This window comes from Acinonyx jubatus, chromosome X, assembly GCF_027475565.1.
Source record: "Acinonyx jubatus isolate Ajub_Pintada_27869175 chromosome X, VMU_Ajub_asm_v1.0, whole genome shotgun sequence".
NCBI classification, from domain to species: domain Eukaryota; kingdom Metazoa; phylum Chordata; class Mammalia; order Carnivora; family Felidae; genus Acinonyx; species Acinonyx jubatus.
In genome coordinates this window covers 94661724-94686372 of record NC_069389.1, presented here as the reverse complement: position 1 = coordinate 94686372, position 24649 = coordinate 94661724, and the positions used below count along the sequence as shown (strand labels likewise).

Here is a 24649-nt window from a genome sequence, read left to right as displayed (position 1 = left end):
AAGTCATATCCATCAACAACTGGGAAATTAGTAGATTGTACCCATATCAATACTTCTGTTCTCAAACTAATGAGTGGTTAATTTAATTGGTTGTTAGTGAACTTGAAAGGACTTTTAAATATACATATACATATATATATGTGTATTTAATGTTTATTTATTTATTTTGAGAGAGAGAGAACACTAGCAGGGGAGGGGCAGAGAGAGAGGGAGAGAGAGAATCCCATTCAGGTTCCACACTGTCAGTGCAGAGCCCAATGTGGGACTCAAGCCCATGAACCATGAGATCATAAGCTGAGCTGAAATCGAATCGGGTGCTTAACCCACTGAGCCACCCAGGTGCCCTAGGACTTTTAAAGTGAACTAGCATTTAGAACAATTAACGTTGGGAACTAAAAAGTAAACAGGAAGGTAATTTATCAACGTTTATTTATTTTTGGGACAGAGAGAGACAGAGCATGAACGGGGGAGGGGCAGAGAGAGGGAGACACAGAATCGGAAACAGGCTCCAGGCTCTGAGCCATCAGCCCAGAGCCTGACGCGGGGCTCGAACTCACGGACCGTGAGATCATGACCTGGCTGAAGTCGGATGCTCAACAGACTGCGCCACCCAGGCACCCCCAGGAAGGTAATTTATAATGAAGATAATTGACCAGTCAGCACAAAACTGTTTTGATGTTAAAAGATCCAATGGAGGGAAGCAGCCTTCAGTTAAATATGTCAACAACAACAACAACAACAAAACCCCAGTCAAGTTAGGAACAAAATTAAAGCATAGGCAAATGGTAGGTGGATATGGTTCCTCACCAGCCAATGGATTTAGACTATGACTATAAGTATTTTCAGCAGAATACTGCTAAATCAGATAAATTAGTCTGAATTGGTGGAAGGATTGAATTAAATAACTTTTATTGTGATAAAATACACATAACATAAAATTTATCATGTTAGGGGCGCCTGGGTGGCTCAGTCAGTTAAGTGTCTGGCTCTTGGTTTTGGCTCAGATCATGACCTCATGGTTCGTGGGTTCCAGCCCCACGACAGGCTCTGTGCTGACAGCGCAGAGCTTGCTTACCAGTCTTTCTCTCCTTTTCTCTATGCCCCTTCCATGCCCCCCCCTCAAAATAAATAAGTAAACTTCAAAAAAATGTATCACGTTAAAGCATACAGTTCAGTGGCATTAATTCACAACCATCACTCCTATCTAGGTCCCGAATGGTTTTGGTTCCCCCATACTTATTAAGCAGTCATTCATCATTCCTCTTTCCTCTCAGCCCCTGGCAACCACCAGTCTGATTTCTGTCTCTGGATTTGCCTATCATATAAGTGTATATAGTACTCCAGTTGTTTTTATGGCTGAATAATACTCCGTTGTATGGATATACCACATTTTGTTTAGCTCTTCATCCACTGATGGATATTTGGGTCCTATCTACCTATTGGCTATCATGAACAGTGCTGCTATGAACGTTCATATACAAGTTTGTGTTTGAGCATATGTTTTCAGCTCTTTTGGGTGTATACCTAGCAGTGAAATTGCTGGATCATATGGTAATTCTGTATTTAACCTGTTGAGGAGGCGCCGAACTGTTTTTCTCAGCAGCTACACCACTTTACGTTCCCACCAGCTATGTTTAAGGGTTCTGGTATCTTCACATGTCGGTCAACATTTGTCATTTTCCATTTTTTAAAAATAGTCATTCTAGTGGCTGTGAAGTGTATGTATCTCATTGTGGTTTTGATTGGTATTTCACTAGTGACTAATGATGTTAACCATCTTTTCTTGTGCTTATTGGCCATTTGTATACCTTCTTTGGAGACATGTCTATTTAAGACCTTTGCCCATTTTTTATTTAATGCGTTGTTTTTTTGTTGTTGAGTTACGAATTCTTTATATATTCTGGATACCAGACCCTCTTCAGATCTATGGTTTGCAAACGTTCCCCCCCCCATTCTGTGAGTTGTCTTCTAATTCTATCAAAGGAATAAAATTTTTAAAAAATTTTATTTTGACGAAGTCAAATTTATTGATATTTTTTCTTTTGATACTTGTGTTTTTGGTGTCATATCTAAGAAGCCATTGCCCAACTTACGATCGTGAAGATTTACCCCTATGTTTTCTTCAAAGAGTTTTAGCTCTTATATTTAGGTCTTTGATCCGTTTTTAGTTCATATTTATATATGGGGTGAGATAGGGTCTAACTTCATTTTTTTTTAATTCAAGTTAGTTAACGTACAGTGTTGTCATGGCTTGCATGTGACCATCCAGTTTGTCCCAGCACTGTTTGTTGAAAAAACTATTATTTCTTCCATTTAATGTTCTTGGCGCCCTTGTTGGAAATCAGTTAACTGCAGATGAATGGAGACATATATATGTCTCCATTCATACGTATATGTATATATATATCTGTAGATACATAATTTTCTATATATAAGATCATGCCATTTATAAATGGAGATAGTGTTACTTCTTCCTTTCCAGTTTGCATGCTTTTTGTTTCTCTTCTTTGCCTAATTGGCTGGAACTTCCAGTAGAACAAATAAAAGTGGCAAAAGCAAACATCCTTTTCTTATGCCTGATCTTAGGGGGAAAGATTTCAGTTTTTCACCATTGAGTATGATCTCAGCTATGGATTTTTCATATAAGCTTTCTATCCCTAGTTTGTTAGGTGTCTTTAGTATGAACAAGTATTGGATTTTGTCAAATGCTTTTCTTTCTTTTTTTAAAAATGTTTATTCATTTTTGAGAGAGAGAGACAGAGTGCAGGGGAGGGGTGGGGGGGTGGGGCAGAGGATCTGAAGCAAACTCTGTGCTGACAGCAGAGAGCCTGATATGGGGCTCAAACTCACAAACTATGAGATCATGACCTGAGCCAAAGTCAGATGCTTAACCCACTGAGCCACCCTGGGCACGCCTGTTAACAGTGCTTTTCTACATCAATTGAAATGATCGTGTAGTTTTTTTTTTCCTTCATTCTATTAATATGGTATATTATTACATTGAGTGATTTTCATATGAAACCTCCTTGCAATTGATTGCCGTGCTATACAATTGCCTTAATATGCTGTTGGACCTTGTTTGCTAGTATTTTTGCGTGTGTATTTACGAGGGACATAGGTCTAAAGTATTCTTTTCTCATGATACCTTTATTTGGCTTTGGAATCATGACCGTGGTGGCCTCGTAGAATCAGGAAGTGTTTCCTCTTCGATTTTTTTTTGAAATATTTGTTAAGGATTGGTGTTAACTATTTAAAAGTTTGGTAAAATTTATCGGTGAGGCCATCTGGTCCTGGTCTTTTTTGTTATTGTTGGGAAGTTTTGATTACTGATTCAGTATCTTTACTCGTTATCGGTCAATTCAGATTTTCTATTTCTTCTTGAGTCAATTTTGATAATTTGGATGTGTCTAGGAATTTATCTCTTTCATCTAGGTAATCTAATTTGTTGACATACAATTATGTGTAGTATTGTCTTATAATTCCTTTTATTTCTGTAAAGTCCATAGTAATTTTCCCTTCTCATTTCTACTTCTAGGGATTTGTGTCTTCTGTCTTTTTGTCTTAGTAAATCTTCCTAAAGATTCGTCGATTTTGTTTTACTCTTCAAAGAACCAACTTTTGGTTTCATTGACTTTCTCTATTGTTTTTTCTATTCCCCATTTCACTGTCTCTGCCTTAATCTTTATTATTTACTTCCTTTTGCTAGCTTTGACATTTTAAGATACAGAGTTTTCTCTTGCTGTGAATTTGAGTAGGCTAACTATGCATTTTATAGGCTAATGAACAGAGTTAAATTATTTATAGTCAACATTTCCAAGCACCAGTCTAAACATTCGTCCTGCTGGAGTGTCATGAACTTCCTATTAGTAAATTCAAGAATTCAGTCAGGTTGCTTGCAGTACGTTAAGCGTTGGGCTGGCAGACAGAAAGTCTAATCTTTGGTGGTCTAGTCAACCTCCTATCACCCCCAGGCATGAGAGTTTCTTGGCTGTTTCTGCCATGCTTCTTGGTTCGTTAGTTCACCGTGGTGAACACAAGGGGGACAGGTGGTGGCAACCGCGTCATCCCAAGAAATCGCTGGAATCACCATCCCAACCAGATATGCTGGCCCGGAAGCTTCTCTAAGCTTCCCATAAATTATGACCCCCAAGCAGTCTATCCCTGGAGGCCTCCCCACCAACCCAACTCCTACCGCCTTCTCACTGAGGATCGACTAAGGAGCTCGGCGCAAAACCAAATCCTCCAAATAGGAAAGTCAGACGAAAAGAGGACTCCCATCTCCAAGGAATCTTTCCAAGTTCAAGTTCGCGGTTTCATTTTCTTCTCCAAGCTGCTGCCTCCTACTGGTACCAGGGGGGAAACACATTACCCTTCAAGGACACCAGGACTCATAATTAAAATGGCAAAAAGTAATGATAAAGAGAGGTTTTTCAAAGGACACCTCCGACCTTTTACTCCAGGCTCACTTTTTCCTTCCACCCCACCCCCTCCTGGGGGCAGAACAGGAAGGATTGCCTGAAGCCTCGCTGCCTCAGCCTGTGTCTTCCACGTTTCCTTGGGTGAAGAGTTGAGCGCTTTGCCCCTTTCAGTTGTGGTTAGCGAAACTCCCCTGAGTGATCTTCCTCTTTCGGCCTCACAGCCCTCTGTCCTGGTTCAGTGGCTTGTGTCCTTTGAGTAGAGGTGAGACTGGCAACGGGGATGAACAGATATCTTTGCAGAGCGCAGGCGACACAGTGACATAGTGAGCCATGGTGACTCTGTTTGACGTCGGCTCTTACCACACAGAGAGACACAAGCCCAGACGATCTGACCTAACAGGGCCTGACTCATCCACCCCGCCGGCCATCTTTAGCCCCCACCTTGGACCAGAGGATCTTCCTGCTTAGCACTTCCCTGACCCCCGCCACTTTCCCAACCTGGCTCATGTTCATCTGTATTCCCTGATGAGCCCATAGAAGATCTTTCTTCTTCAATATTGCTTTTCATGGGGAAAAATAAGTGTGCAAAAGAGAAGCCATGCATACACAACCCAATCGCTTTTCGCTCTTGGGAAAGGGGTGTATCAAGTACTTAGGTGCTTATGGTCCGAGCTGATCAAGCACCTGGGCTTTAGTTCCACTGCAGGGTGAATGTTGCTATTGAACGTGGTGGGGGTTAAGCCACTGCCAGTCCTAACATCGTATAGGCTAATGAAGAGTTAATTTAGAGTCCGGCAGGACTGCCTCCTTTTGCTTTACCCCTGATGGCCTATTCCATAATTCACCATTACTATTTATAGATAGGTTTTTGAAGCCCAGTGATACATTTTTTTAAATCCCCTGACACATCAAAGGAGGGCGTAACGCCCCCAGCCCCGCCGCTGTTGCATGGAAATTTGTAGCTTACAAAGTGATTATGCATATATAGGTGCATTTGATTGTCTCAGTAACTCAGTAAGGTAGATAGGGAAGGTACTATTATTCCCGTTTTAGGTGGAAACAAACCAACCCAAAGAGGTTCAGAGAGGTGAAATGACTTGGCCAAGGCTACAGAGCCAACCGAAGCTGATTCAAACGCGGGATTCCTGCCTAAATCCACCCCGCTTTTTCACCAAACCATGTGGACTCTAGCAGCTCTCTAGATTTATACAACCAGCGCCCCAAACAGCAACAGCTGCTCACACGTATGGAGACTTTCTGTTTTTAACGTTTAGTTATTTTTCAGAGAGGGGGGAGAGGGGCAGAGGGGGAGGGAGACGCAGAATCGGAAGCAGGCTCCAGGCTCCGAGCTGTCAGCACAGAGCCCGACGCGGGGCTCGAACCCACGAACCGGGAGATCAGGACCTGAGCCGAAGTCGGATGCTTAAGCGACTGAACCCCCCGGGGCGGCTAAAATTTTAAATAGGTTAGCCAGGGAAGGTGTCTGTCACTGAGAAGGTGGCTTTTGTATCAAGACGTAAAGGAAGTGAGAGAGGCAAGCCACCGGAACGTGCAGGAACAGCGTGCCCAGCAATAACACGTGTTGTTCCTGTAGATAACGCAGGCAAATATGCACCACCAGGAAGAGGTGTCCCATGAATTCACGAATAAAGAAGCTAAGAAAGGCCCGGGACCCCTCCTAATCTTGCGCGATCGACCCTCCAAAAGCTAGTGTTCCTCCCGCCTTGCCTAGAACCGGAAACGGAATAGTGACCTGGGCAGAGCGTTGGCCCGACCCGTTAGCACTGTGTTATGTCCCCAGGCACTGGGCTCACAGGCCATACGAGGACCGTATCTGGAGCCCCGTAGGGTATCACCGGACCAACACACAGCAGGGGTGGGGACATGTGAAGAGATGTGAAAGCCGCAGATACCAGAGGGGCCCCGGGTGCGGTGACAAGCCAGGTTGGAAAGAGCCAGCGAGTCCACAGAAATGGAAATTCTGTCCACCTGCGGAACCCGATCGCCTGTCACTGGTGTCCAGGGAAGAGATGGCTCATCACCTGGCTTTCGGAGGGGCTCTCCTAAACACAGATATTTGGAGTTTCTCAGGAGCGGGAGGTGCTCTGGGCTGTGCCTTTGAGGTGTAGCAAAGGCGACGGCGGGAAGCCCAGAGAAGGCTGTTTTGAAACCTCTACAGAGGAGCTCGACTGGGAGCCCCAGGCCCGGATGGTTTGGCAATAGGGGGAAGCCAGCCATAACGAGGCAAAGGTGACAGGATCCATCCCTCACCGCGATCCACCTCATCGCGGGTGAGGACACTCAGTTCCTCAGGGTCCTGCTTCCTCATTCTGGAACAGTAAATGTCAATCAAGGCAGCGTGCTGTTTAGGCAAAAGACAAGCCCCTTTTCCACCCTGATTTTCTCCCCTCCGCGCCCTCCCCCCCTCTTATGGAGAAACCCCAGAACCCTATTGGGTTTTATTGACACAGACTGGGCCTCTCACCCCAGTCAGCCCCTCCTGCTACGAAACGGGGGGTAGGGGATGAGAGAAAATACAAATCCTCTGACCTTGTAAGCTCCACGAAGTGGCTGAGTTCCTCTCTGAGGGCAGAGGGGAGCCCCCACAGCCTTTCTAAGCAGGGGAGCCCCCTGAACTTCAGGTTTCTTGCCCTCCCCTACGAGGGAAGCAGCAGAAGTGAGCCCGTTGACCAGAAGCGTGAATATTGCTGGAGGGAAAGGGACAAGTAAAGAAATCAGGAGAGATTTCTTCTTTGGGAGGTCATCAGCCGGAACAATTTCCAGCACGCGGAGCTGCCTCATTTCTTTTCTCCCACTCTCTCCAGAGCTCCTTTGAGCCCTCACCTGGACCCGTCCACTCACAGTCCTTGACCACATTTACCATGATAACCTCTCCCAGCAGCGCTCAGCTGCCCATTGGTTTTAGCACCCCAGCCTCCCCGAAGGCCTGTTGGGATTCTTCAGCTGCTTGACACAAGATGGCTTTAAATCCCCGGAAGCAAAAGGAGAAGAAGAACATTCAAACGACTGTGGGTCCTTCAAGAGGCCTGGGACAAAAACCCTCATATCATAAAAGAATGGGTTCCAACCTTCACAAACTGCTCTTGGGGGAGTGGTATGATTTTGGGGGATCCATACCCCGAGGAGGGATGGTAAAGTCAAGGGCACTGTCCCAAACTCGACACCCCACCCCACCCCCGAGAGGGGAGCGAACCCGCGTGCGGAACTTCCATAAGAGGGACTGAAGAAAGCGGACACAGTGACCTAAACCCCAGAAACTGCTGGGAATTCACTCAGCCTTTCTTTGCAGAGGGCATTCAACCGTAGCCCAGATCAGGTTTCTTTCAATTATCATTTTTGCAACGTTTCTTTAGTTTTGAGAGAGCACGAGTGGGGGAGGGGCAGAGAGAGAGCTCAGCTTGGACACCTCAATTTAGCTTCAGAAAGAGAACAAACTGTGGGTTGAAAGAAGAGGTGGCAGGACAGCAGGTCCAGGGTGCCCTCTGGTGGCCCTGAGAGGATCTCCTTGGTTGTCGAGCAGAAGGGGACTCATCCCTGTGCACTAAACCCTATTTACGTGCATCGTCGCCTGGACACCTCACCACAAACCTAGGAGATGGGGGGGGGGGGGTGGCCGAGGGAGAGTTAGCGTGAACCTCTGACTCCCTTCCTTCTGCACGACCTAATTAAGAAAACGCCTGGGCATTGGTCTCTAAGAAGGTCAGCCCGTCTTCTTCCGTGTGACTCTCCCTGACTCGTGGGCGAATACGAAAGGGTCCGGGATCATTTATGACACAGAGGCTGCTGCCACCTGCTCCTTGCTCTGGAATCTCTTGGCTTTTCTCCTCACCCCCTGGCTTATAGATGTGGGTGTAGAGATTTAGAGATAGACGTGGACACAGAGATTTCAAGAATAACTGGCCGAGGTCACTCGGTGAGTAGATAATGGAGCAGAGACTTGAGCCCGGGTCTACCTCACCTCATTCACTCACCAATAGATTACTTTGACCTGAGTCTGTCTGCACAGGCACTTCGAGTGAGGGCGTCAATGGTAACACACTTGATACATCAGATCAGTATCAGTATCAGTAATAGATCAGAGGTACGTCCATAAAGGCTCGCACGGAGCAAATTTCGGTCACCGCTCGGCACGCTGCTCCTCTGACATTTCCAAAGCTGCGCTGTACTCATCTGTAAACCTGGTTTATGTTAAACCAAGCCCAAGCCTTTCCGCATAAGGGCTGAACCCTTCGTCGTGTTCTCTCTTCTTTCCCAGCAAACCTCCGATCCTCTTTGCTTCCTTGGAGCTGGAGAGGCCTGATTCGTGCTTTCACTAAATTCCCTGAAAAGAAGCCGAACGGGCTTTGAATTTGGCTCCCGGGTCGGGTGCAACGCATTTGGGAATGCCAGCGTCGCCAAGAAGCTGCTTGCCGTCCGGCCCAACAACCACGGCTGCAGACTGACGGCCTGGTAGCGTGGTTCGGCGGTTCCCGGGGTTAGTTTTAGAAGGTTCCCTGCAGCACATCGCTCAGGGGTCAGAAACTTCGAATTCGCGTGACTCGCTTCCAATAGGTAAAATGATCACTTCCAACAGGGAAAAGGATCAGCGGAGGATGAGTGCCATTGGACATGATTTCTATGGTTAATGGTGTCGTTATGCTCCCAGCTGAACCATTTGGATATCAAGGACTTTTTTCTTCCCCCTGATGTTACTTTCTTTGGCAACCACGCAAGGGTGGGTGGGAAACCCTTCAGTCGGGTTCAAGCGCTTTCTTTCCCTCTTTTAGGTGGAGCCAAAACAGGGGAAGCCAGGCATTCTGCTGGTGTCTCAAGAAGAGAAGAGTACAACAACATCCCAAGACGCTGTCCAAAAGAAGCCGAAAAACGACAGTGCAGGTTGGCACATCCTTACCCTCATTCAGAAACGCGTATTAGGAGTATTTATGGCACAGGGCTAGGTGATAGGAGCTGTGGAGTGAGATTCAGCTAGGCCTGCTGCCTCCGGTCCTCGGAGAGCTTTCAAGTTCAGGTGCACACCAACGGGGTCCAGGTTCCTCCATTGAAACTGCCCAGCTAATACAATTGCCCCTTGTGGGGGATTAAGGTAAAAGATTATACCCGGATCTCTATTTTATTTAAATGCGTTTCCAGCCAGAGATCTGGGCAGCTGTGGATAGGTGTCCTTGACAGCCGGCACCTACCAAATCCCCCAAATAACAAATACCACTGGGGTGGAAATCTGTGTGTGTGTGTGTGTGTGTGTGTGTGGGTGGGTGGATGGGGACGTTGGTTGCTGCCGATGACAGCCTAATTTCAAGCAATACTCGATACAACAAAATTCTAGCTCCACAATTAAGTTGAACAGGTATATTTTTGCCACAAAGGATTTCCCTGTGTGGGTTCAAAGACAGGAGATCCCTAGACACATTTCCCCATGAAAATTCACAAAACTCATCTGCAGGAAGAAGGAGGAGGAGGAGGAGAAGGAGGAGGAGGAGGGAAGAAGAGGAGAAGGAGAAAATGCGATGAAAATTAAATTTACTTCTTTCTTAATCTTTTTCTCATATTTCTTATTGTTCAAGTTTTTTAACGTTTAAAATTGTTTTAATGTTTATTTATTTTGGAGAGAGAGAGAGAGAGAGAAACAGAGAGCGACAGAGCACGAGTGGGGGAGGGGCAGAGAGAGAGGGAGACACAGAATCCCAAGCCGCCGAAGTTGGATGCTTAACCGACTGAGCCACCCGGGCGCCCCTCATATTTATTTTTAATAGTTGTCCCTATTGTTCAAACATGTATGCCCCTCATGTTCAGGCTTTCCAAGAATTGCTTTGCATGTGCATGACATCAGATTGATTTAATACAAGAGAGTAAAAAGCAAAAGAAAAGGGGGCCGCAATCCTACCTCCCAGATGACCCCCTGTTGGCACCTTGCTAAAAATTAAAGCGACAACTGCACATGATATGGAAATTAGAATTAAGTAAAAAATCTAAATACTAATCAGAAAGCGAAATTCCCCTTTGCCCAGCCCCAGTCAGTTTCCTAAAGGGTAATGCTTGTTACGGGTTCAAACCCGGGTGGCTCAGTCAGTTAAGCGTCTAGCTCTTGACTTTGGGCTCAGGTCATGATCTCACGGTTCGTGGGTTTGAGTCCCCACATCGGGCTCTCTGCTGTCAGCGTTGAGGCTGCTTCGGGTCCTCTGTCCCCAGCCTCCCCCATTGCTGCCCCTCCCCCCCTTGCACGCCCTCTCTCAAAAACAAATAAACAGTTTTTTTTAAATCTTACCAAAAACATTGCCTTTTATTGTGTCTCACGCCTCCTGGTGGACCAGACTACCGATTTGATGTTGACGAGCCAACGTTGTAACCAGTTTGCAAAACTGGGATTTGACTTTGATGTCAAAATTTCCAGCTGCAGAGGCTGACGGTGACCAAGGGGCTCCCTTTCTTCTGAATAGCTTCGTCTTTTAGCCTGAGGAATTCAGTGGTACATAGGTACCCATGGGGCCGGGGCAGAATAGTCTTATTTTAGGAAGTCAAAGGCCCATATGGTTTTCTTTTCCTTGTGTCCTCTTTGGTACAGGTACCTCAAGCCTGGAGCAGAGCAAGAAAACTGAAACTCCGGATAAGAAGACAGCAGAGCAGACCGCAAACCCAGATGCTGCTGGCACTCAGGGCTACCTGTCGACGATGGCGTTTGGAAGACAGTGTGCAAGGAGAGGTTCCGGTGCTATAGGCATGAGTGAGTGTGGGCTCGGAGGAAGAACCTTCAAACAGTTTTCTGTCATCTCTGCGGACCTCTCTCTGGAGCAGTCCACAACTCCACCGGCCAAAAGCGTGACTCCTCAGGAGGGACTTTCGGATACAGATGGCCTGGGAAAGAGAAATACTGGGATGGATTTTAAAGCTGGAACCGCAGCAGGAGCCCAGTCTGTACCTGAAGACGTGGAAGGGTCCACGGTTGGTGACCCATCAACATGCCGTGAGGACGGGGCCCCGGGAGCCAACAGGCCAGAAGCCATGGCTTCTCTCTCGTCAGCGGCAACCGAGGCCGAAGCGTTTAAGGATCCTTCTCGCACCCAGTCGGGGAGGGAAGAAGCCTGCAGCTCCGATTTGCAAGGTATCCAGCTGAAAATGGAGTCAGTTCAAGATATTCCAACTGTCTGCAGAGAAAAGCCCCCTGGAAAGTGTCTCCCGGCCTTCACAGCAGGTATTTCGGCTCTGCCAAGTGCTTTGGCAAAGAGAGGCGTTTCTGTGGAGACGCCGCCTCTCAGGAGCCTTTCCCTGGCCGTGGTGAAGTTCCACGCCGAAGAAGAGTCCTCTGATTCCGAGAGTTCTTCAGAGGTGGGGGGTGGTTCTGAGCAGGTGCCTCCCAGGCCTGCTTCCCAGCAGGAGAAGCCCAAAGGTGACCAAAAAGTCTTCCCCAAACCAGGAAGTTCAGCTGTGGAACCGAGCCAGCCCGGGCAGCAGCTGGCTTCTGGATCCCCTTCCTGGGCCGTGGCGCGGCCCGAAGCTGAAGAGGACTCCTTGGATTCCGAGAGTGTTCCGGAGGACGAAGACACCTCGGAGCAGCAGGTGCGTCCCGGGCGCTCTCTCCAGTCGGCGGGGAAGCCCGACCATGGCCAGGAAGTCTTCACGGAGCCCAAGAGCTCCGCTTCCAAGGTCTTGGGGGAGCCCACAGTGTCCACCGAGTGGCACAGTTACTCTGACAAGTACAAGAGTGCTGACCCTTCCCGGGCCTGGAAGGAGAAGCCCAAGGACCAAGGAGGAACCGCCTCAGTTTCGAAGAGCGTACTTAAGGAGTGGGATGTTTCCATGCAGCGGCTCGCTCTCCAACAGCTTCCTCAGTCCTTTGCGAAGCCGGCTGTTCAGCAGCAAGTGTCGTCCGGCCCGGTGAGGGCTTTGGCACAGCGGAGCGGCTTTGCAGAGCACCTGCTGCCCCAGTCCGGGACGGGCGCCAAGGCCGAGCAGCAAGCCTCGGCGTGTCTGGAGAGCACTGCCAGGGACTGGGGCCTCTCCCTGGAGCCGCTGCCTCCCAGGACCTCTTTGAAGCACCTGATGGGGCGTAAAGTTGGGCAACCGGTCTCCAAAAGTCCAGAAATTGCCATGACCCCAGGGGTCAATTCCGCGGCCCTCAAATGGCATTCTAAGCCTCCCCCGAAACCCACGGCGGGGGATGCATTCCCTCCAGGTCCAGAGCACGTGTCTGTTTCGAAGCAAGTGCTGCCGCCCAAGGATCCTTTCTGGGCCCTGCTGAGATCGGTAGTTGAGGAACGAGTCCCCCCCGGTGCGGAAAGTGCTGTGGTTGAGAAGGACGCTTCTATGCAGCCGCTGGTCCCCAAACATCGGTCCCCCAGGCAACCTCTGGTCCAGCGACAAGTCTCTGTGAGTCCGGAGAGCACTGCAGCTGAGGGGGGCGCTTCTGGGGGGCCACTGCTCCCCAAACATTCTGCTCGGCCCCTGGTGAATCCTCAAAGCCAGCAGATCTCAGAGAACGCTGCGGTCAAGGAGGGCACATCTGCCGAGCTGCCTCGCGGAGGCCCTTTCCAGCTCTCGGGGAGGCCCAGACTCCAGGCACAGACCCTCCCCCCCGACTCGGTTAGTGCTTCTGAGGGCAGCGGTCCTGAGGAGAAGATGCCTCCCCCACACACCTCCCGGGCCTGGGTGAGCCCCAGAGTTGAGCAAGAAGCCTCCTCGGGTTCAGCGAATGCTCCCGCAGCACGGAGCACTCCGGTGGAGTCAAAGCCTCCCAAAAGCGCTCTGCAGGCCTGGGGCAACCGTAAATCCAAGCAAGCAGCTTCCACGGGTCTGGAGGGCGCTGTGGCCGAGAAGGGTGGGTCCAAGGCGCAGCCCCCCCCCAGAATGTCTTCTCAGTCCCCGATGAAACCCGTGGGGAAACAAGCAGTCTCTGCAGGGCCGGAGAGCGTGGCCGCCAAGAAGGAGGCATGTGCAGAACCACTGCCTCCCAGGCAGTTTTCCAGGTCCCTTGCGGGACACAAAGTCCAGCAAATATCTTCAAATTTTGAGAGCAATGCTGCGGAGGGCGCCGTCTCCGGGAAGCCACTGCCTCCCAAGAATCCTACCCAGGTCTTGGTCAGGTCTAAAGTCCAGGAAATATCCTTGCGTCTAGAGAACAAGGCCCTTGAAGGAAACACGTCTAAGAAGTCACCGATTCCTAGATATCCTTCCCAGTCATTTGTGAAGTACATGGCAGAACGAGTCTTTTCAGAGAGCCCTGCAGCCGAGCAGGGATTTCACACGAATCCCCCATCTACAAATCCACCTTCCAAACCTTCGATGAGGCCCGAGGCCCAGTGCCAAGTCTTCTCAGGTCAGAAGAATGCCAACATGGGGGGAGGCATTTCCTCACAGCTGCTGCCTTGGAAAGGCCCTTTACGGTCCTCAGGGAGGCCCGAAGACCCCAAAGGAGTCTCTTCGCATTCGGAGAGCGCTCCTGCGAAGTCGAGTGGTTCAAAAAAGCAGCCGCCTCCCAGATACCTTTCCCAGGCACTGAGGAAGCTTGAGTACCAGCAATATGGCTCCCTGGTCTCTGTGAGCGCTCTTGAAGACAGGAAGAGTTTTGAAGACAAGCTGCCTTCTGGAGGCCCTTCCCAAGCCAAGAAGGGGCCTGAATCACAACCACATGTTTCCTCAACAGGCTCAGCGAGTGCGCCTGTGGGGTGGAGTTGTTCTGAGGAGCCCCTGCCTCGCAGATCCTCCTTCTGGGCTTTTGCAGACCCTGAACATCAGCAACAGGTTCCTTCCGGTTCCGTGGGCACTGCTGCTGAGGGAGCCATTTCTGGGAGCAATCCTAGCAGCCGGTCCGTACCCAAAGGCCCGGCTTCTCCACACAGAACCAAGAAGCGTAGCCACAGCTCTGAAGACCTCATTAAGAATATCCTGGCTTCTGCTGCGAAACCCGTGAAGTTCACTTTTGCTCCCGCCAGCCAAACATCCACTTCCGGGGTCACTTACCCTAAGGAGGAAGTTGTCAAGAGCAGTGATCCAAATAACAGCCACTCAGACGTGTCCACCACCGAGGCTGATGTTGAAAACGTCTTTGGGATTCGAGTGAGAAAAATCCCTACCTCGGACAAGTTCAAGGATGAGACACAAGATGACCGGACCAAGCTTTCTTCACTCTCCCTGGGCCCAAAGTCATTTCCTGTATGTAAAGGGAAGCGAATCAGAAGAAGCGCTTCCCATGGGTTCCTGGGCACCGCAGAGCACCTCATCCCAGGGTATGAGTTTGCAGAGAAGCAACAGGACAGGCCCAAATCTGAAATCATAGCTGGGAATCAACCCGCTTGCAAGGTCCCAGGTGAGACTTTCTTTTTCCAGAGGGCAAGTACCGAGTGGAGGGAAGCATGAGAAATCAAAGCCTTGAACGAGAGGAAGTCTGTTCTAGCCTGGCCGGCTGAGCTGATGCTCCGATGAGGCTGTCTTGGTGCATTTTCTGAGCAGGGTGGTGCCCCGTTCTAGATGAATGGACATGGAGACGGTCAGTTGTGAATCTTCCCGTTCCCGAGGAGATCCAGCCATCTGGACAGCTGTCCACATTCTGTGATGGACACACGACCACCTCCTTATTCCTTCTCCCCTGACCCCCTGTACACCTTACCCTGAGGTGGAATTGTATACTTTTCTCCAAATACTTTGACACGTCCTATGCTCTGCCCACGACACCGTGGGGATTTTCAAAGCCAACTCATTAGTAGAGCGCTATGGGCAGCCTCTCAGCCCGAAATCTTAATTCACTGGGAATGTTCATAGTTCCTTAGCTTCTTCACACCCCTGACATGCCTAAGAATCCTGAGCTAGGTGGTCTTTGGGGCACTGGTCTCTCTCAAAGCCTTTGTACCTTCAGACTGGCCACCACATACTCTTGAGTAGGCCCGTAACCCCACCCGTGGAATCACACACTTGGGTGAAGGGCCATAAGGCTATGAGGTATCCCTTGGGGTTACAGGAATGACATCAGTAGCCTGAGCCCCTGGCCTCCGGGGAGTTTTCGCAGCCCACCTGGCAACCACTGTCCTCCCCTGACTTGGGGACAGGAAGAGGGATGGACAAGGGAGGGAAAGGGACCGGTGAGAGGACAGTGTACAAACGTGGAGGTACAGCCTCTTATCTTCACAAGGAGCTCCTGCCTTTGCCAAGTTGTGGGGATGGCACAGAAGAAGGGGGCCTTTTCTGTGTGATAGCTGTTTATTTTCATCTGGCAATTAATGAGGATCCCACGTGGTTACGTTATCGTGGGTCGGCCCCAGCCTGGCCTGAGACGCTGCCTGCCTCACTTCGGTTGTAACTACTTTCTTTCCTTTCTCAGGAAAGGCTCCTGGTCGACAGGAATATTATAGCATCTCGGACCCAACTTGGATAACCGAGGTAAAGGAGAAGCAGAAGAGTTCTCAGGCCCTCCTTTCTAGGAAAGAGCTGAGAACCAAGAACAGAGCCACGATCAAAGAGCCTTCACGTGCGGTAGGACGTGCGGCCGCCCACAGAACACTCCCGAAGGGTGTTAGAACTGGTTGACTAAGCTTGCATTGGGAATTTGGCCAAGCGTGCAGCTTCCCACCTCTGTCGGTGCATTAATCAAGGCCGGGAGGCTCTTCAGGGGGAAGGGTCTTGCCTTGGACTCATACAATAACGTGTCCTGCTGGGGCGCCTGGGTGGTTCGGTCAGTTGAGCGTCTGACTTCGGCTCAGGTCATCATCTCACGTTTCGTGAGTTCGAGCCCCGTATCGAGCTTTCAGCTGAAGCCTGCTTCAGATCCTCTGTCTCCCTCTCTCTCTGCCCTTCCCACACTCTCTGTCTCTGTCTCTGTCTCTCTCTCTCTCTCAAAAATGAATAAACAAAAATATGACGTGCCCTGCTTTATGGTCTTAAAGGGCTCATGAAAAGTAATTAATACAAAAAGGTTCTGTAAATCCAATCCTGTCCTAAATATTATAGAGCAGTATCATGAAGTCGGTTGAGAAGTGAGGAATAAATCATAGAAAAAGCTATAAATGGACTCCAACTAGCCATATTTTTTTTCCATGTAACATTTCACTTCTGGACACCTTTCCATATCATACGTAGCAGTTTACCTTATAAAGGCAATGTTTGCTATTTGGGGTTTCACATCTTGCTTTGGTTTGGTGTGGCACCTCCTTATAGATTAGAAGAAAAGTTACGTGATGAGCTAGACTAATGGTCCCACATGCGGATGGGGGGTGATGGGATGGTGTCTTGCTTTCAGTGTCCCATTTGCAATGTCTTTGGAGGTGTTGGAATGAGAAGCCCTCTTGTCGAAACTGTCAAGAAAACAAATCAAATTTGCATATCAAGATATATCTACGGGGCCCCTGGGTGACTCAGTCTGTTAAGCTTGTGAGTTTGGCTCAGGTCATGATCTCTTGGTCTGTGAGTTCGAGCTCTGCATCGGGCTCTGTGCTGACAGTTCAAGGAGCCTGGAGCCTGCTTCAGATTCTGTCTGTCTCTGTCTCTCTCTCTCTCTCTCTGCCCCTCCTCCACTTGTTCTCTCTCTCTCTCTGTCTGTCTCTCAAAAATAAACATTAAAAAGGGCACCTGGGTGGCTCAGTCGGTTGAGCGTCCGACTTCGGCTCAGGTCATGATCTCGCGGTTGGTGAGTTCGAACCCCGCGTCGGGCTCTGTGCTAACAGCTCAGATCCGAGCCTGCTTCGGATTCTGTGTCTCCCTCTCTCTCTGCCCCTTCCCTACTCGTGCTCTGTCTCTGTCTCTCAAAAATGAATAAACGTTAAAAAAAATTTTTTAAAAAGAATCATTAAAAAAAGAGATATGTTTAAGGTCCTGTACTTGTAAGTGCTTCCTGTATTTGTTGACGGATCACGTTCAGATCTGTTGAACTCTGCTTTAAAGAGTTTTTTTTCACCTTCCATCATTCGTATCTTTGTGGGAACAGGACCATAGAGGGGCCAAGTCCACCTTAGTTAAAGCCGTTGTCAGGGGGAAATGCAGTAGGGTGCATAAACCCATTCGTTGAGACCAGTTGTGCAGAGGTTCATTTGAAAAGCTTCAACTGTATAACTCCGAAAAGACTCATGGCTACATCTCTTTCTAATGCGAAGAGTGCAAGGCAGATGTCAACAGTTTGGCTAAGTGAGAGCCTATGGAACTCCCTTCCATTCGCTGACAAGACTCATTTGTAACCGCCACGTTCCGTCAGCTTGCTGTTAAGTGCCGGTGATGTGCTTGGGAAAAGGTTGTTCTCAGGTTAAATAATCATGTTATTTTAAGCATAATTAAACCATTTGTGGGATTAGAACAGCCTTTTTCTTCCAGATCTCAAAGGTGGTAAACTTGACCCAGCTAAGGTTTTGTGAACCTACATTCTGAACCAAGGTCTCCCAGTGCTGTTTCCTTCCTTCTCTCTCTCTCTCTCTCCCTCTCTCTGTCTCCCTCTCTCTCTTTCCTTTTGACTAATGTTGAACTCATACCCGGGACGAGGCTTTGCCCCTTGTGGTTTTCTGAATAAGTGATTGGCTCTTTTCCACGTCAGGACTTACAAGCCTTTCATTGTCGTTTTTTGTATTAAAGGGAGATATCTTAGAAGATGAAAACCAACCAGCAAGTAGTTTGACCTTCAACGTCAATAAACAGGAGCAGGTGGCACTGAAGAAGCTACTTCAGCCTACCAAAGGAGGTAAAAACATACACCCTCCCCCGAAAAAGGACCCTGGCAACAATCCACGCCTTCCTTTTCTCACCCCTCCCCGCCTTGCCCCGAATCAGCTTCATGATTCTCAGGGCTCTTCCATTAGGTGCAGATATTAGCTTGTTTTAGGCAAATCCAGTTATTACAACCACTCTAAGTCCACTGTGAAACTTCCAGAGGGTCTTCCGGTCTCCTGCCTCATCGAGGACGCTGTTATAGGCACAGAATTGTGATCACTCACGAAAATGTTCCTGTGGCTGGTATTCAGGAGGAAAGAAGCAAAAGCTACTTTCCAGTCCATGGGAAAACAGTATTTTCTTGCCTCCTACAGCCCCAATGGCACTTTAATCCACTGTGAAGGCCCAGTGATATTGAATTGTTCCTTTTAACTATTTTTTTTTTTTGATGTTTATTTATTTTTGAGAGAGAGAGAATGCAAGCAGGGGAGGGGTTGGGGGGGGGACTGAGGATCCAAAGCGGGCTCCGCGCTGACAGCGGAGAGCCCGATGCGGGGCTCGAACCCGTGAACCGCGAGACCATGGCCCGAGCCCAAGTTGGATGCTTAACCGACTGAGCCACCCAGGCACTCCTCCTTTTAACTATGTAAAACGCCTGTTTCTCCACCTTCTGAACAAGATGTGAGAAGTGGGGCCATGTCAAAAGCTGAGAGAGCACTGGGCTGGGATAGAATAGAATGAGGTCTCATCGGGACGCCCGGGTGGCTCCGCCGGTTAAGGATCTGACTCTCGATCTCGGCTCAGGTCATGGATTCACTATTCGTGAGTTGGAACCCTGTGTCAGGCTCGGTGCTGGCTGCACGGAGCCAGCTTGGGATTCTCTTTCATTCTCTCTCTGCCCCTATCCCACTCGCGCTCGCTCGTGCGCGCTCTCTCTCTCTCTCTCTCTCTCTCTCTCTCACAATAAATAAATAAAATTAAGAAAGAATGTGGTCTCATCAGTAGAGTTGTGTGCCAGGGGGATTTTCTTTTCAGCAGGAGCCGGGGGGGGGGGGGGGGGGAGGGGTGGATGGATTTGTTTTGAATCATCTCTGTCCTCTCCCTTAGTCCCTTTCGTGAAGAATTTGACGAGCAATTTAGGAAACCATGGTCTGGCCACGGAATAGTAGGACCCAACATTAACACCAGTCCGGTTTCTACTCAGATCTGTGTCTCCCGAAGCAACCAAATGTCTGATTGCTTGAAAGAAAGAAAGAAAGAACGAAAGAAAGAAAAGCCCTTGGCGATTCTAATGTGTAACCCGCCTTGAAAACCACGGGTTGAGTCTAAGCCACTAAGTCAGCCGTAAAGCCGAATGAAGAGATAACGTAACTATCTGCTTCCTCTCCGGTCTCAATTCAGAAGTGCAAGGCCATCCAGTAACAACAACCGGCCAAAGATTGGCAGTTACAGCTGTAGGTGTTTTCTCTCAGGCCTTCCCATGCCCAGGCCCCTGTGGCCATAGCCACGTAGATTTTGTCCCTTCGACATCCCACCCGGGGCAGTGCAACATGCGCTGACTTTTAGAAGCCAGAGGAAAGCTGAAAGGAGGAAGAACTGTACTGCTCTCCCATCGACGTAGCTCCGTGTCTCTTACCGCGTGTGTGTCATTTGCTGTGGTTCTTGTAGGATTTGAAGATGAGGGGACGTTTCAAGAGCTCGCCGTGGGAAAAGGAATCCAGCACTCTTCCACTCCCCCAGCCATGCTCCAAGAGCCGGTACAGCCGGAGGAGCCCGTCTGGTTCTCCGTGGCCAAGAAGAAAGCCAAAGCTTGGAGCCAGGAGCCATATAACAGAAATCATGCATTGAGTAGTTCCTGGGTGGAGAGTCAACATTTCAAATGATAATCGCCAAGCGCTATATTAAGGCCAAGTCGTGACTGACTGACTTTTAACCATTTTTCTTCATTAAGCAAAAGAGCCTTAAGATGGTAATTCAAGCTAATAACCGTTAGAATGCAGCCAATGCCATGAATGCCTAACCTTCAGTACAGTCACCGCCAACATCTGAAAACCCAGCATTTCCTCTATAAAAATGATGTAAAAATGTTTGCACTGCCATAGGGTGGGGAAATCTTGAACGTTGGACAGTGTGCCTTAGGAGACGGAAAGCAAAAAACATTTTGTTAGAGCAACTAAGATGCGGTCATTTCCCTTGATTAAATAAATTAATTCGAATGGAAATGGCCAGATGGCTTGGCCCAAGGATTGGCTTTTAGGTTTTATGAGCCTGGTTGAATGTTTCAGTTCTTTGGTTCCTGCTCCAAGCTTTGCAAAGGCCCCTAGAGGAGATGGTGGAACTGAGTCTCCGCGGAAAATTTTGCCCGGCCTGGCCTCCACTTAGCCATTGCCCTTTGAAGCACTGCCCTTGTACCCCTGGGGCTCCCCAGTGCCTGCAGCTTAGAGCTCCTTCTGTGCACATGTCCCCGTGTCACAGGTCTGGTAGCCGTGAACACCTCCCACTGAGACAGAGGATTTCTTGGGGATTATCGTCCTCCCTTAGATGGTTAGTTCATCAGTGTTTGACCTCTTGCCCCAATGCCGCTGTGACTCTTCAGTTGCCAAGAGATGTGCTGAATGCCATACAGATCTTGTTTTTTAAGCACTTAAGACCCAATTCAAAATCCTACAGACGCCAAAAACCGTACTTTCTATCAGGCAGATGGGAAGCCTTCCTGGAGGAAGTCTGGGGCCCCTGGAGAGCTGTCTTCTTTCTGGCTCTAGTTTTAAGGTGGAAACCTCCACGCAGCCCAGTTTCCAGTCTCTTCTCCTCGGCAGCCTCTGTTTCACGAGATTTTAGCCCAGAGCAGGACCACAACCCCAAAGCCGTAGAACAGTTCACTTTCTGCCAACTGGAAGCCTTAAGTAATTCCATCCGCCTAGCCTCTCCCTGTCCTCATTCCTGGAGGCACACACCTCAAAAGTCACTCGGCTAGACAGCCCCCACCTCCCCCCAGTGAACCACTCACCCCAGATCCCTTCCTTCCTTCCATTCCACCCCCCCAAACACACCGAACACTAAGGGAGAGCTGCTTTTGGGTGCCTGGGCCGTACCTAGCTCATTTTCTTAGGAGACCCAGAAGTGTCTTCTCGGTATGCCTTTTACTGTGTCTGCCTCTGTCATCACGGGGCTGCTTTGCTTCAACAGAAATGTAAGCCTAGACATCTAACTGTGCCTTTAAATTCAGAGGGGGGCACTGCCTCGTGCAAAAACAAAATTCAGAGAGGCAGTGAGGTGCCAAAGTGAATTTAAACCCTCGATGCTTGGTTTTGCTGGCGATGGCATGACGTGACCTTGTACAATCATATGCTGGATTTTGCATTTTCTTTATAAGGCAACGATTTGTCCCGATACTGTATCTTTGCCGTTCTGATAATGCTAGGTTTTTGATCGGTCGGGTTTGATTTCCTTTATATTTCCATAGTGAGCCGTTTATTTAGGTGGATGTGCTTTACCCAGTGACCCTGGTACTTAGCTGTTACACCTCCTTACCCCCCTTCCCTCAGCGTAGACCACTATTAGCTCGTTCTCACTCTGAGAGCTCTCCATTAATCACTTCTTTTCCACGGTTAACAAAACTCTGTTTTTAAGTTAAGAGGTTAAGGTTTTTTTTTTAATGCATAGATGCGCGTTCTGAGAAGTTTTCAGCTTCTTTTAGCATTCTTGACTTTTATTATATACGTGCAAAGCAAATAAATTCAATAAAGCCTATTCGGTAGTCTGTCTTTGTCGCGTGGGGAGGGAAGTCGAATAATGTTATTGATAACTCAGAGCTGAGGGCTGTCCGAGAAGCAAAATGTTCTTAAGAGGTAGTGCAGAGCACAACGCAGATGTGCCCAACCAAGCTGATGGCCTCCAGGTGGGGGTTTGTATGGGGAAGAAATGGTATCGAAGTTTTGCATATAAATACCTGCTGTTGGGGGTGACGACGGGGTAAGATGGTTGGTGGATGTACTCCAGCCAAGACTAGGGACTAGATCTACGTCTGGTAGCAAGATGGGCTATTAGAACAAGTGTTTTCAGAAGCAAGGGGCCCCGTCGTGCATAGGTAATGAAGTGTAACATGGACCGTAGAAGGGAAAGGGGTGATGGACGAGGATATTTACCCTGGACCTCCTGTAGCATTTATGGCATTTGCAGTTGTCAGAAAAAAAGCTCGGGGGGGGGAGCCACATACCATATATTTATAGATTTAAATTAGCACGTTTAATTGAATGGTTTCTCTCCTTCCATGACAAATGTACCTTCCTAATGACCTGAAAGGGCCAGTTGGGATTTGGAATTCTCAGACCCCTCTAAGTTCTGCTCCGATGGTGTAGGTCTTCCTGCCCCACCCCCACCCCCGCCATCTCCTGTTCCAGGCACACGACCCCCGTCCCCTCGGGCCTGCAAGCACACCCCTCAGCTGTGCAGTCAGCAGCTCCCTCCCCCCCGCCCCCCGCCACAGGACAGCTCCAAGAGGAGCGCGCAGGCCCTGGCAGCAGGCTTGGGACTGTTCCGGCTGCCCGGGGCCTGGAGCATGGTCAGTAGGGCGTACCCCTTGTCCCCGTGGACTCAGGTAATGGTGACAAGGCATCTGGGCCTCTGTCTCACCCCCATGCGTTTCTAGCCATAAGGAATACACGATAATGCATTTTAAAAGCTCCTTTAAAAAAAAAAGGATGGTGAAAGTGTTCAGTTTACTTCACTTCAACAGGCATTTGGTGGAGTATCCACTAAGTGAAAAACTCGGTGCCTAGGGCTTTGTGGGGAAAAAGATAAAAACCTTTTAAGGTCCCAATAATTCAGAAGTTCACTGGCCAGGGGGTGGGGAGGCGGGGGGGGGGGGTAGATGCACATATGTGTAAGTAACGCACAAACACTTGAACAGGAATGCTCATAGCAACACTATTCACAATAGCCAAATGGTGGAAAACAATGTAAATGTCTAGCAACGGAAGAATGGATAAAGAGATTGTGGCCTATACGTACAGTAAAATATTCTTTGGGGCGCCTGGGTGGCTCAGTCGGTTAAGCGTCGGGCTTTGGCTCAGGTCATGTGATCACGGTTCCTGAGTTCGAGTCCCGCGTCGGGCTCTGTGCCGACAGCTCGGAGCCTGGAGCCCGCTCCGGATTCCGGGTCCCCCTCTCGCTCTGCCCTTCCCCTGCTCGCGCTCAGTCTCTCTCTCAAAAATAAATAAACGTTAAAAAAAAATGAAAAAGAAAACATGATTCAGCCAAAAGAAGGAATGGAGTGCAGCTACCTGCTGCACCAGTGGATGCCTCCGAACAGCTTAAGGCTAAGTGAAAGAAGCCGGGGTCGAAAGTTCACATGTTGTATGCTTTCATTTATATGTAATGTCTAGAATAAGGAAATTCATAGAGATGGAAAACACGCTGGTGGTTGCCTGGGGCTGGGACAGGGCAGGATGGGGCGGGACTACTTAAAGAGTACAGAGTTTGAGGGTGATCAAAGTGTTTTGGAACTAAAGAAGTGATAGCTGCCCAAAATTGTGAACGTCACTGAATTGTTCAATTGTAGATGGTCAATTTTATTTTTTTAAATTTTGTTTTAACGTTTTATTTATTTTTGAGACAGGGAGAGGCAGAGCATGAACAGGGGAGGGTCAGAGAGAGAGGGAGACACAGAATCTGAAACAGGCTCCAGGTTCTGAGCAGTAGGCACAGAGCCCGACGTGGGGCTTGAACTCCCGGACAGTGAGATCGTGACCTGAGCCGAAGTCGGACGCTTAACCGACTGAGCCACCCAGGAGCCCCTGTGGATGGTCAATTTTAAGTGAATTTCACCTCAATGAAAAAATAATGCTAATATAAATTAGCATATGAAATGAGCTACCAGAGAATGCGGGAGAAGCTATCTCATGCCTCCAAGGCGGCACCTGGGAAACCTTAACTAAATGCAGAAATGAGGCTCCCTCCTCTCAAACCCCCCAGCCCTTCCCCTTCTCTGATCCTCTGGTCAGGTACGCCTGTACCTTTCTGCCCCCTTAAGTGGAGTCTAGAGATTAAGTTTATTCTCTCCTCCTTTTGTTTTTTTCATTTTTTATTAGGAAATATTTCAGATCTATACAAAATTAGAGAGAATACTCTATCAACGTCTATGTACCCACCACCCAGCTTAAGAAATGCAACATTGCAGGGGCGCCTGGGTGGCGCAGTTGGATAAGCATCCAACTCTGGATCTCTAATGGCGCAGAGCCTGCTCGGGATTCTGTCTCTCCTCTCTGCCCCTCCCCTGCTTGTGCTCGCTCCAGTGTGCGCAGGAGCACTCTCTCTCTCAAAATAAATAAACTTACATAAACACAGAAATGTAACATTGGAAATACGGTCGAAGCCGCTGTGGAGCCCTCCCCAGTAGGATTCTCCTCCCTTCGTTTCCCCAAGAGGTAGTCACCACCCTAAATGAGTTATTTACCTTTCCCACCCACACATGCTACATTTGCAGGCATCTCTCCTATGCATGCTTTTTCCTCTAGATATTTGTATCCACGATCAGTACACGGTGATCATTTTGCATGTGCTGTTAGACTTTATATACATGGTGTCATGTTTGTATC

At 48.8% G+C, this 24649-nt stretch overlaps 1 protein-coding gene across 3 annotated transcripts in view; it reads left to right on the top strand.

Moving 5' to 3' along the window:
• Window positions 1–19314, top strand: part of KIAA1210 (KIAA1210 ortholog) — a 53380-nt gene extending 34066 nt beyond the window's left edge. For all 3 annotated transcript variants that reach the window (XM_027054290.2, XM_053201599.1, XM_053201600.1), the window contains exons 7-12: window positions 9206–9314; window positions 10999–14736; window positions 15745–15803; window positions 15852–15896; window positions 17979–18084; window positions 19161–19314. In XM_027054290.2, the coding sequence (XP_026910091.2) occupies window positions 9206–9314; window positions 10999–14736; window positions 15745–15803; window positions 15852–15896; window positions 17979–18084; window positions 19161–19219 (4116 nt within the window). In that variant the 3' untranslated portion in view covers window positions 19220–19314. The remainder of the gene's footprint in view (window positions 1–9205; window positions 9315–10998; window positions 14737–15744; window positions 15804–15851; window positions 15897–17978; window positions 18085–19160) is intronic.
• Window positions 19315–24649: the final 5335 nt, after the last annotated feature.